At 27.6% G+C, this 12,855-nt stretch overlaps 1 protein-coding gene and 1 long non-coding RNA gene across 2 annotated transcripts; both read left to right on the forward strand.

Moving 5' to 3' along the window:
- The first annotated feature begins 8,670 nt into the window (after positions 1 to 8,670).
- Positions 8,671 to 9,442, forward strand: LOC140182052 (uncharacterized). Its single transcript, XR_011877892.1, has 2 exons — positions 8,671 to 8,808; positions 9,200 to 9,442. It is a non-coding gene; the product is annotated as an uncharacterized lncRNA (long non-coding RNA).
- Positions 9,443 to 9,669: 227 nt separating this feature from the next.
- LOC112777787 (uncharacterized) lies at positions 9,670 to 11,070 on the forward strand. The gene is made up of 3 exons (XM_025822176.2): positions 9,670 to 10,275; positions 10,363 to 10,557; positions 10,726 to 11,070. The coding sequence occupies exons 1-3, from the start codon at positions 9,670 to 9,672 to the stop codon at positions 10,927 to 10,929; spliced, it is 1,005 nt and encodes a 334-aa protein (XP_025677961.2). The 3' UTR covers positions 10,930 to 11,070.
- The last annotated feature ends 1,785 nt before the right edge of the window (positions 11,071 to 12,855 follow it).

Below are 12,855 nucleotides of genomic sequence, written 5' to 3' on the forward strand. Positions count from 1 at the left end.
AAGTAGATGTGATATAAAATTTGTAAAAAGAAAAAAAACTCACATTCAATTTATTTTATTGTAGTCTTCTATTCTTCTATTTCTTTTTTATTTTTTGTATTCATTTTATTTTTTTAATATCATATAATTTATTATAATTTATACCAATTAATTAATTATAATTCATTATATCAGTTAGTTTAATTAATTAATTTATAATATACATGATAAAATAGACCATTTGTTACTTATACGTTTATTTTTCTAAAATCTAAATCTGAATAATTATATTTTCAGTTTTTGTTACGAACAAAATATTATTAATAATAAATAATAATTAACCACTCATACTTTTGATCAAAGTATTTGGATAATTTTTATATTTATTAATATTAATTATTGATTATTTTTTCATAAATAAATTATATTATAATTTTATGTTAGTTCATAATTGATTAATGATTAATGTTTATGAAACTATGTTACTCTAAATTTTATATTTTATAAATATTTTATTTAAATATAATTTTTTAACATAAAAATATATTATTTTTAATAATATAATAATTTTATATTTTTTAATTATTCTAAATGAATATTTTATCAAATACTAATTAAAGTCATTCTTCTATTTGCTTTTACTAATTTATTATCTAACTATTATATAAAATTAAAACCGTATTAATGAATTTAATATTAAAATTAATTTGGCTTTTTATTATTTAGAATGTTTTTCAATCAATAATTTTATACTCTTTATTTTTTTTTTCAGTTTCATTTTGAATTTTAATTTAGTACACAAAGGTAGTGGAATTCCATTGATACTGAAATAAAGTTACAAAAGGGTCCATAGGGTAGAATAAGTAAAATAATGTGATACCCACATTGCAACATCTAAATAAAACAACTTAGAATCTAAAATGTTTATCTTTCTCTTTCTCGCCGTCTATTATATTATCTATTCTATCTATTCTATTATATAAAAATCGAATTTTTACCTTTAATGATAGAATCAACATAGCATGCTTCTACTTTATTTTGTTTAACTCATTAAAGACAATTCATTATGATGAATTAATTATATCAACTAATTGATTTGAATAGATATTTAAGTATCACACAATTTAAAATTAGGTATATTAATTATTTGATTTAATTTTTATGATATATAAATTTAAGAAATAAATTAAAATAAGATAATTTATTATTTATTTAAATTGAATACAACAAATATAAATTAATTTAGTTAAAAATTTACTATTTTCTAATCTTCTATACATAAAAATGACAAAACAAAATTATAAAAATAATATTTTTATCACTTTTGCTATTTTAATTTTATTTTTTTGCTTTTTTATGTATAATTTTATTTTATATTAACTTTGTTTATTTATTAATAAAATATACTCATATTAATTCTATCATATAATAATATATTTTTCTCCTATATTAATCGAAGAATTTTAATAGTTATCAACTACATCTAATAGAATAACTAAGAAGTGAGAACTACGAGAAGTTAAACCTAGGTTCAAAATGTTGAAACAAAGAAAAGAAAACGGTGGATATATGATTAGAGAAAAATGTATAATAATGACAAAATATACTAAAATTGGATTTTTTTTCCAACTAATAAAAGTGAGGTGTTAATTTCTCATGAATTCATTTTTTCTCTAAAATAAAATCATTATTTTCTTTTCTAAATTTATTTTAGAAAAATATATTTATTATAATTATATTACAATTAACATTTAACGAATAATGCATGATTATACTAATTTAGAGAAATATTTTTATTATAATTATATAAAATCAATATTTAATACGTTATCAACTAATAAAAGTGAGGTACAATTCCTCAGGAATTCATTTTTCCTCCAAAATGAAAGCACTATTCTCTCTTCTAAATTATTTTAGAAAAATATCTTTATTATAATTTTATTACAATATTACAATTAGCATTTAATGAATAATACATAATTATAATAATTTAAAAAAATAAAGTCCAGTAATTTATCTTCCGACTGCACACGTGTGTAGAATAACTTTTAAGAAGGAGTCATGTATAGTAAATACGGTCGATGATTGTAAAACTGTATGCTAACATTGATATAATATTATTTTAAGTATATGTTTTGCAGGCATCAAAGAAAAGTGTTGAGTTGTTTTTTAGTAGATTTAAATTATTTATTATTTATTAGAGAATTTTGTACATTAGAATTCTCTAATAATTTATTATTTATTTTGAGTTAATTTTGATATGTTCTTACTTGACAGTAAAACAACATATAAAAATTTGTTGGTGGGTCTAAGTATTATTAAATTATTTATGGTCACATTGAGTATATATGTTTGATTTATTGATGAAAGTAGATTACTAAAACCAATTAATAACTATTTTAGAATTAATATATTTAACACTAGATTAAGAAAAAATAAATAAATCATAACATATTATATTTTTATTAATCAAATTATTATAATTTAAATTAATCTTAACAAAATAATTTAAAATTATAATTTTAATCTTATCACGTGCATGGCATGGCACGGGTTAATTGTTCTTCATTTTGAGCTGATTTTGATATTTTCTTACTTCACAGTAAACCAACATATAAAACTTTGTTGGTAGATTTAAGTATTTATGGTCATATTGAGTATATATGCCTAATTTATTGAAAAAAGTAGATTAAATAACTATTTTATAGTTAATATAATTAACATTATATTAAAAAAAGAAAAACAATGCATACAAGTTATTCTTTTATTAATTAAATTATTATAATTAAAATAAAATTTAATATAACAACTTAAAATTATAATTTCAATCTTATCACGTGCATGGCACGGGTGATTAAACTTGTTATAATCTAAATCTAAAAAGATGAAGAGAAGATTTATTGGTCAATGATGTAGAATTCTCTCATGTTCCTATATAGACACAACTGTAGAGTTTACTGGAGGAATATAAAACCAAAGAATTAGAAAAAAGAGTAGGAGAGATGTTGAAAAAGGTGATAGATGTTGCTGTATTCTCTATGAAAAGAAAGGAAGGGAGGATTTTAAAAATTCAAGTCTTGTTAGACATTACAAAATCCTTGAGGAGGAAGTTGAAAGTCTTGGAAAGCAATAACAAAATTATTGACTTTCAACTCAAATACGAGAGAATTGGTAATTTTTTTTATTGTTGTGGGTACATTGGGTATAAGATTAGGACATGCTCAGAAAATCTTGCAAATATGATGCAAGTAGGAGAGGAAGAAGCGGAATGGAGAGCATGACTAAGAGCAGACCAATTCAATAGGCGAGTGGAGAGTCAAAAAGAAAACAGCATCCGAATCACCTCAATGCTGCGCAGAGAGACATGCATAAAAAGAAGAAACCAATTCCGGTTAACCTAATCAAAAAATTTGCAAGTTTTTCTATTTAGAATCGGAAAAAGATTATAGACTGATTGAAGTTTATCCAGACTTTATCAATTCATCCTCATCCAAATGTAGGAAAGTTGCAGAAGGTGACAATGCCACTTTGTCTAAAGACTCCACATGATTAGTGCATGCTTACTAAGTTGACCACCTCTAAGAGTTCTATATATTCTCACAGTGGTTTAATCATTTTGCATCAAGTACGAGCGTAGGCTCAGTTGTCTCTTAGGTGTCGATCTGTAACCAGTTTCTTTGTTTTTCTCTTGATAGACCTTTGTTGCAATAATTTGTGTATCTGTGATCCTTCTTTTGCCTAATTAGGATCTTTTGCTATGCTTTGGTTGTAAGTTAAGCTTATACGGTATCAATGATACACGTTTGCCTTTGTTGATTTTGAATTTTAATTCAATAACAATGTGGCCCTTTCTAGCGTATTCACAAGATTCGCATCTTTTACTACCATTGTTTGCAATCGTTTTATTGTTATAATGGTAAATTAGAGCTTTTGTGTGTTATTAATTTTACCATGTTGAAATAAATATTTCTATAAGTATACATGGCCGCAACAATAATTAAACCAATTTCATTAAACTATTGGAAGAAAAGCACATCTTTTTTTAAAGATGTATTTTATATTTCATGAACTCTCGAGATTGTTATAGAGTGGACTTTGAATTAATAAATCAATTCCGCTACGTTATTAACAACATTTCTGCCAATTTCTACCAACTCTTATTTATGACTGTGTTTAATGAAAGTGTCTTTGTGGATGCATCTAATAAAAATATCTTTTTTATGGCTGTATCTAATAAAAATGTCTTTATATATATATTTTCTGGATGTCTCCTTATACATGTGTTTAAAATATAATAATTAATTATTGTTGACAATAATATACCCTATACTTTTCCTTAATAAATTCATAGTATCATTATCTTATACAAATATATTCTGCACTTAAAGTCATGTTTTCCTGACAAAAATACGCAATCCTACACTACTGACAACAACTCCACTCACGCTTGCAGTTATACTTGACAAGAGGGGGGAAAAGACTTGCAAAAATGCTTGGATTTAGAGCTGGTACCCTTTTGAGATTCACTGTCTCATCCTCTGATATATGAGTCCACTATGTCAAGGTCGTCCAGAAATGAACCATTCACCCATATTGGTGTCTTTCATTGAAGCATGTTTAATTGTTCTCTAGTATTCTCATTTAGCTTCCGTTTGTTTTGTCTATGAATTGTGTCTTCTACACAATATGTTCTGCATATTGAATCAATGTTACCATGTTTTCTACTACTAAGTAAGCTTAATTGGTGTTTATTGTGTTGCTATCATATTTAAAATTATTATCACAGCACTAGATATTAGTCATGAAGAAATAATACATGCAATTAATCGTGATATTAATTGGATTCAAAAGGATTATATATTGAGTTTTTATTTGTAGCAACTTTTCATTTTCCTTTCCAAAAATACAAAAACCAGTCCTTTTTTTACTCTAAAAAACCTCAAAAATATGAAGGAGGACTCCTGCATTACATAGCAGTATAGCACAACTAAAAATTTCAAATGCCATAAGTTTTTAAAAACCGCTTCTTATATTAGTTCACTAATGGCACTTATTTTGTGCATGCAGCATATGTGTTAGGGTTCCATTCATATAAGATTTGTATGTGCATGCACCACCTCAAAATATACTGTTGTATTTACTCATTTCTGCTGCGTCTTTTATTCCAACTTAGCCTTTTTTAGTAACTACAATGCAACTTGGTGATGAACTGCATGACATTGATCAACAATGTCGTGTGTTTTACCTCCCTATTGACCCATTTGTGGTATACACTAATCAGAACCTTCATTCAATGACTTGCTTTGGTTCATTTATGTCTTAATCTGGTGTATTTCATTTTTCAATAAATGTGTATATATATATAGATCTTTTACCATTTTTCAGCTATATTAATATGTTGTATCTTTAGCATTTATGTTTAACAGATCATGCATGGTATTCCAAGCCTATTCTTTAGGAAATACAAAGAAAATTTAACACACACCATGCATGCACATAATGGATTCTAATTGGAATCATCTTAAGTTCAGGATCATTAAGGGGGTATAATACTGCTTATATTGTAGACGGGTTTCCTAATCTGGTTCATCTCTACCGCCTTCACATTGGAAGAACATTAAAGCCGAGATACCTTTTCCATGGAGTTTTTTTTATGTTATTAAAGTGAAGGATCACAACAAGTTAGTTGGTCTAGTATTAGTTTCTATTAATAAGTGTTGGAAGTTGAATCATCCTAAATTATACAACAATTACAAAAAAAAAATTTTAAAACAAAAAAAAAATAAATTATAATTTATAAATAAAAATTAATCATAAAAAAATAAATTAATTTTAGAAAATTTATTAAAATAAAAAATTAAAAAAACTAAAAACAGTCATCACAAAGTTGCATGTTCTCTAATGATGATCAAAATGTCAAATTTCCCAATCAACCTGTTAACTGTGGTGGTTATAATGCAAATTCTTTTCTCCGATTAATCCTAACCATCTTTACACCAAGCTCAATTCCTTACTCATGCATCCATCAACTCATCTTATTTGTGGCAGTATTGTAATGTTTTCACACTCACAAAAAACATGCGCCTTACTATTAGATCTGTGATTCAGATATAAATGATATCAGAATGTTTGCAGAGTGGCTACTGCAACTTGGAGATAGTTGCTAGGAGACTCCACTAACAAGGAATCTGAAGTGGAAATCCCAAATGACATACTAACTGATGGTACAATAGATGCTTTTCATAAATTAACTAGCTTTGTGTATCTTGACATGTTGACTAACATTGACAACAAAGCATTCTTCAAAGATAGGTCCATCCTAGCCCCAATGTTGGGAGTGGTGAACAAGGTAAATACATACATTATGCAGCAACTATGTGGTAAGGAGAAAACTTATTGCTATGTGTATAAAAAATCATTGACTAACAACAAACTTTTAAACACAAAAAAAAATTAAGAGTTAGTATTTTATTGAAATCTGACCAGTATTAATCATCAAAAAAATAAATAATTTATATACTATTAAATATTATTTTATACTATTAAAAATATTAATAATAACTAATTGATAACTACACATACAAATTTGTCTGCTAGTGATCCCTATTTACACATTGACAATTATATGTTGCGTTGTCCATATCAACAGCAAGAAGGGACTAAGGGTTTTGGTGCATAATAATGCAAGTACGTCTACGACGACAACAATAAAATGTTGCTATAAAAGTATTCGAGAATCTAGAATGATCAGTTACAAAGTAATATGGTATCCATTTCAGTTGCTACTGCCAAGGACTATCTGATCAAGACATTTGTCATATCATAAAAAAAAAATAAATAAAATAAAAAAAATCAAATTAGTATAATTTTTTATACTCTTGTACATAAAAATAATTAAAAAAAAAAAAAAAAAAAAAAAAAAAAAAAAAAAAAATTCAATCTAAAAAGTAATAAATAATAAAACTAGTTGCATAATTATTAATTTTGTCAACTACGCTGGGTGTATTAAAAATAATAACTCAATATCATTGTATAAACTTCATCTTTAATACAACACATGTCCAATGTATATCTCATGTTCGTGCAATGACGGATCGCTCACTGGTTCAGGTATAATAGAGTTATGACTCAAAAATCAAAATGGTACACACACGTAGCCGTAGCCTATACTTTTTATTTAAATATAAAGAGAATGATTAGACGTATTATGATGTATAGTGTTTTATTCACTGTAGTGTAGAACTAAATCGACCGTCATTTATAAGATGTATAAAATCATCGGTGATTTTTTATACACAAATCAGTGATTTGTTGCATCAAATTTTAAAAACATTTAACATCTACTTTATATTAAATTTTAGTAAATGTCAACATTATGTATTTCAATTTTTTTTCATATATTTTTCTATATATAATGAGAATTGAAAAAAACTTAGTACATAATTTTTTTATTAAAATATGAAATAATAAAAATAATTATAAAAAAATAAACAGTAGTTTATTTTAGATAAGTGACAATTAGTCTAAAGTGATCAACTATTAGTTTAAAAAATATCAGCTCCATTGAAGTTAGCTCGGACAAACACTTTAGGAGCTAATTTGATGGATTTTATTTATAGATAAGGTCTCAAAAATAATTCATCATTATTTAGAATTGGATTCGGATAAGCAACCCGACTTCATCGATTCATGTGCACCTAAGGGACTAAATATATATGTTTTAAATTAATTCAAATTATTTATATTAATTATAAATTATTATTTTATTTTTAATCACACTTAGTTGAATTAGAAAATAGATAAAGAATACGAAATTAGAATTTATGGACAAATTCAATTTCAAATATGGATATCAAGTTCTGGTAACAAGTATGTTTTTTCTTCTTTATAAATAAGTGCATCATAATTTTTTGACATAAAATTTATCAATGACCGAACTTCACCGATTTAGACTCCGTTTTAGTGTGATCCGAAAGTAGTATGATTTTACTGGGTTTAAGGACGGTAAGGATCTCAAAAATAGACCCGGTCATTATTTAGGGTCGGGTCCAAGTCAAGACAAACCTGGCTTCACTTGGCCCATGTACACCCCTACTCCAAAATAGCAAATGATAGACATATGATGTCCTTCTATCAATTTATCAACTAAAATTTAACAGTGATACTTATATGGATGTACGGTTACACTTTCCTTTGACGTTGTCCACTTTTAATATATTTATAAACAGGATAGTTACTGTTACGATAATAATATTTTTGAAACTTAAAAGATCTGTAAAAATTTAAACTTATATATTATAATAAGATTGTAATAAATAGATGTAGTCAATTAATAAAAAATATAATATAAAATCTTCATAAAAAGTAATAAATATTTCCACCTATTTTAAAATTACATTATTATTTTATATACTCATTATAATACTAATAATAAAAATATACATCACTGTAAATATCAAAATATATAAATATATATATATATATATACGGTTTACTATTTTTATAGGACTTAATTATTAATTAATATTTTTTTCTAAAAATTAATTAGTCCAAAAGTCAACTTTTTTTTTAGATTTAATGGTCATTTACTCTCATTAATCATTATTATTATTAAGTGAAGACTTGCTTGGAAAACCGAAACGGCAAGATCCCCTGCCTGCATGACGCGTCCCTGTCTCTCTCTATTAATGGTGTAAGATTCAATTTCTTTCTCATTCTCACACTCTCCTTCTAACACACTGAAAATGGAAGGCTGATGATACCCTAACCCAGTGACCATAGACGGCTAGACGTGTCTTCAAAGGCTACAACACTCGTTCTTCGGAGAAGGTAAGTCTTATGTCCTTGCTGCTTTATCTTTTTCCCCCTCTTAGTGAGATTGTTGAATGAATGAAAGTAGTACCACATTAGTTTGGTTCATGTGTGCAAGCACTGTTTGAAAAATAGCTGTTCAAATTATGGTTCTTTCTTATGGCATAACTTTATTTCCAACATTATTTGCTTTTACGAGCTACCATGTTGAATTAATAGGTTTAGCTTTGTAAAATTTTACGAATTGCCATGTTGAAACTCATTCGTAACCCTAGTCCCTAGATCCCCGTAGTTCGCAAATGAATCAATTTGGTTAATATGTGTTTTTCATTTGCTCTTTAAGCATGATTTACTATTGTATTTTGTGTGGTGTCTATTTATGATATTATACTTGCTCCCAATACTGCAGTTGAGAAAAAAATGGACCGGTTCTCTGCTCTGCCGAAAATTATACTTCATGACATTCTTGTAAGGCTGCCTGTCAAAGATGCTGCCAAGACTAGTGTTTTGTCAAAGGCGTGGAATGACACATGGTTTTCATTTCCCAATCTATCTGTTTGCAGCGAGGATTTTTTCTCTGAAGATGATGTACCCGCAGGAAATAGACAAAGGTTTAGGAAATTGGACATTCTCATTAACTATGTTACAAAAAGATTGCTGAGGCTACGTGACCAAGGCTTAGCAATAAAAAATTTAAGCTTGATTTGCAAAATTTAGACGACCTTACGCATGTGTCCCACCATGTTGATCAGTGGATACAGATGGATGTGTCTGTAGAATTAGTGGAGCCAGTCACAAGTACTGATAGAAAGACCAAATATTCATGAACCGTGAAATGCTATAAGTCGTGACACATGAATCGGCTAGATACTCATTCTCATGCCTACTGACGCACATGGTGTTGTTAATATAAAATTGAAAGAAAAGGTGGAATCATTATCCCTACAGGGTTTACAAAAGCTCAAGAAAGTTGATGTTGAAGGAATACAAGAAGTACATATTGATTCTCCAAGTCTTGAGGAGCTATGCTATCAAGCTTGGGATCTCAATGCACCGTTCAAGCTGAATTTTGATAGTTGCACAAATTTAAGGTGTTTGGAATTAAGCAATTTGAAGAACACTGCTATTGCAGACAAGTGGTTTCTTGAACTGTTTTCTAAGTTTCCTTTTATTGAGAGCTTGAAACTATTTGATTGCTCTATGTCTGAGAGGATTAATATTTCGAGTTCTCAACTCAAGATCTTGCAGCTAATGTTTTGCTCTAAGTTGAAGGAGGTCAATGTTGATGCTCCAAATTTGTTATTATTTGACTATCGTGATGATGACAAACCTGTTATATCTTTTATGAGAAGTTCTAATCAACTTGAAGTCAATATTTCTACCAATGTGGATTTTCGGCACTTTTATAGCTTGAGGGAATTTACCCGGAATATGCCACAAGTGATTTTGGCATCACTTTCCCTCTCTATTGGACAATCATTTCCTGTAAGTATTCACTTGCTACTTTCTTGGTTCTTTCTTCATGCATATTGATATGTGGCTATTTTATTTTATGTACCCTGAATTGTGTAGGGTGATGATCCATACATGCCTGCATTGCTAGTTTCCTCCACTACTCCTCCAAGTATCAAACATTTGGTGTTGAGAGAATATTCACCTCCAGACAGTGAAGCTCTCTATAGCCAGCTACTTATGAATTACTTGCTTTCAAATTGCTTCCCAAAAACAATTTCATTCATATATCATCGTCGTTTCTCATTCATTGAGGTATGTCATTCATTATCTTCAGATTTTCTGTTTAATTCTACCATTTACAAATTAGAATTGTACTTTCATTCCAGCAGTGTCTTCAACATGTCAAATATACATATCTTTATGCTTTTTCATGAATATATTCTTTCTAATTCCACCGCATATTTTGCAAAAAAACAACAGTTCTTCTATGAGAAGCTGATGGGCAGTGAAAAGGGAGAGTGCTATTGCAGTTCAGGTGATAGAAAGTGTTGGTGGCATGCCTTGAAGATTGTCAACATCTCTTGTTCATTCATGACTGATGAGAATGCTGACTTTAAGGCCATGCTAGATGCGTCAGCGAGATCTTTTGAGGAGAAAACTATCACTTTTAGCTTAGAGCTGTAATCTTGCTCTTATCAACCTTTGAACATTCCTAATTAGAATTAAAAACTTTAATGTTGATGCTGAGTTACATCTATTTATGTATATTGAAGTGGCTATTATATAACAGAGTACTATAATGGAGCTAATGCGTTTAACTATTCACATTAAGTTTCATGTCTTTCTCTTCCTCTCTTTTATATAAGTATTAAGTTTTGGCAAGTTTGAAATTACCCTTAAATTTAAAATCACCAATTTAATCCCATTCATAAAATAATTATTTTACCCCTAATTAAATTAAACCTAGGGAAAACCATATAATAGTCACCTAAAGTTTGAGAGATGAGCAATTTAATTTAATTATAAAAATAGAATATTATATAACGATATTTGATTTAAATATTTGGATTGAGCCACGTTCCAAATTTAAATATGAAATTTGAACTATTTTGATTTGTGAATATTAGGGTTAAAAGAAAAGAGAGGAAAGCAATAAAGTATAAAGATGGAGAGATTTCACTCAATTAAACAACAAATAACAAACTGCTCTAACTAAAAATCCAGATCAAATATTTCAGTTTTTGTTTAAACAAAAAGTAAAACTGATTTGATGAATTTTCAAATTAGATTAAATTTGGAGTTTTGAACACACTTGTCGTTCCTCTCCCACACGTTCGGTGGTGAGCAATCCACAAACTCTTGCTCTCATTCTCACCGTCAAAACCCCGAATTAAATCAAGAAGGTGAGGGTCCCAATTCTCGTGGTTTTGTACTTTTTATCTAAGAGATGTTCTTTAATTTGAAACATACATAGTCTTTTATGGTGATTGTTTTATGATTGTGTTATACGTTACCACGCTGCGTATAAAATTATATGACTAATTTCTTTAAAGTTATAAGGTATAAAATGGAAACATTAAAATTTTAGTTACTTTAAATTTAAAAATCATAATATATTATTATGTTAACTGATTATGATAATTATTAGAGGAAGTATAAGGGGCCAATAGAGTATCTGTACAATGTATACAATTTGGGGTTTAGAGATGTTCGATTCAGTTAGATATTTATTATCCTTGATACCCACATGGTTATTTTGGATAGTATGAGTGTATTATGTTTGAGAAATTAGTAGTATTTTATCCTAAATATTCATTGACCAAATAAATAGTCCATTGTACACATTATACATATACTCTATTGGTTTTCTAGCGGAATTCGAATGATTATTATTTGTAGAAGAGGGATTAGATCATTAGCGTATCGAAGAGTCCTCAACAATAGAGTTGGAGAAAGACTGAACGAAGCCGCAAAGTTTCTTCGGTAAATGCTCTTTCCTCAAATCTGTAATCTTAACAATTTTAAGCATAGCTTTGTTTCATTCTGTTTGTAGATCCTTTTTTTACCCTTTAAGTCCTTGAAGTTTATTTTCTGAAAATTTTACATAGGGTTCGGTTAAACACTTAAACTACCGTCTACATGCCACAACATTTTGGGTGATGCTGAAAACTTTATGAGCTTTATATTTATTTATTTTTAGTTTAATATGAAAATGCTCGTCCCTGTAAAGTTGAGTTCCCATTTATTTTCTGAAAATTTTACATAAGGTTCGGTTAAACACTTAAACTCATTTCTTTGAATATATATTTAATATCTATTTTTTTTTGTTGTATTTTTAAATCTTTCATAAATTTATTTGTTGTTAGTATTTTTAGAATTTGTTTTATTAGCAGTGCAAATTTTTAAATACTATTTTAATAATTTATCTTTTTTAGGATGGACTAATTTGATGATTAGTTTTTTATATATTAATAACAAAATTAATTTTATATTTATAAGCTACAGCTTTCATAAACAAAAAATGTAATCCCTTTTTGTGTTTTTTATTTTTTAGCGTATTTAATAAATTCTATTAGTAAAAGTAAAAATATTTAAAAATAAAAATTATTT

This window comes from Arachis hypogaea, chromosome 19 (assembly GCF_003086295.3).
Source record: "Arachis hypogaea cultivar Tifrunner chromosome 19, arahy.Tifrunner.gnm2.J5K5, whole genome shotgun sequence".
Classification (NCBI taxonomy): Eukaryota; Viridiplantae; Streptophyta; class Magnoliopsida; order Fabales; family Fabaceae; genus Arachis; species Arachis hypogaea.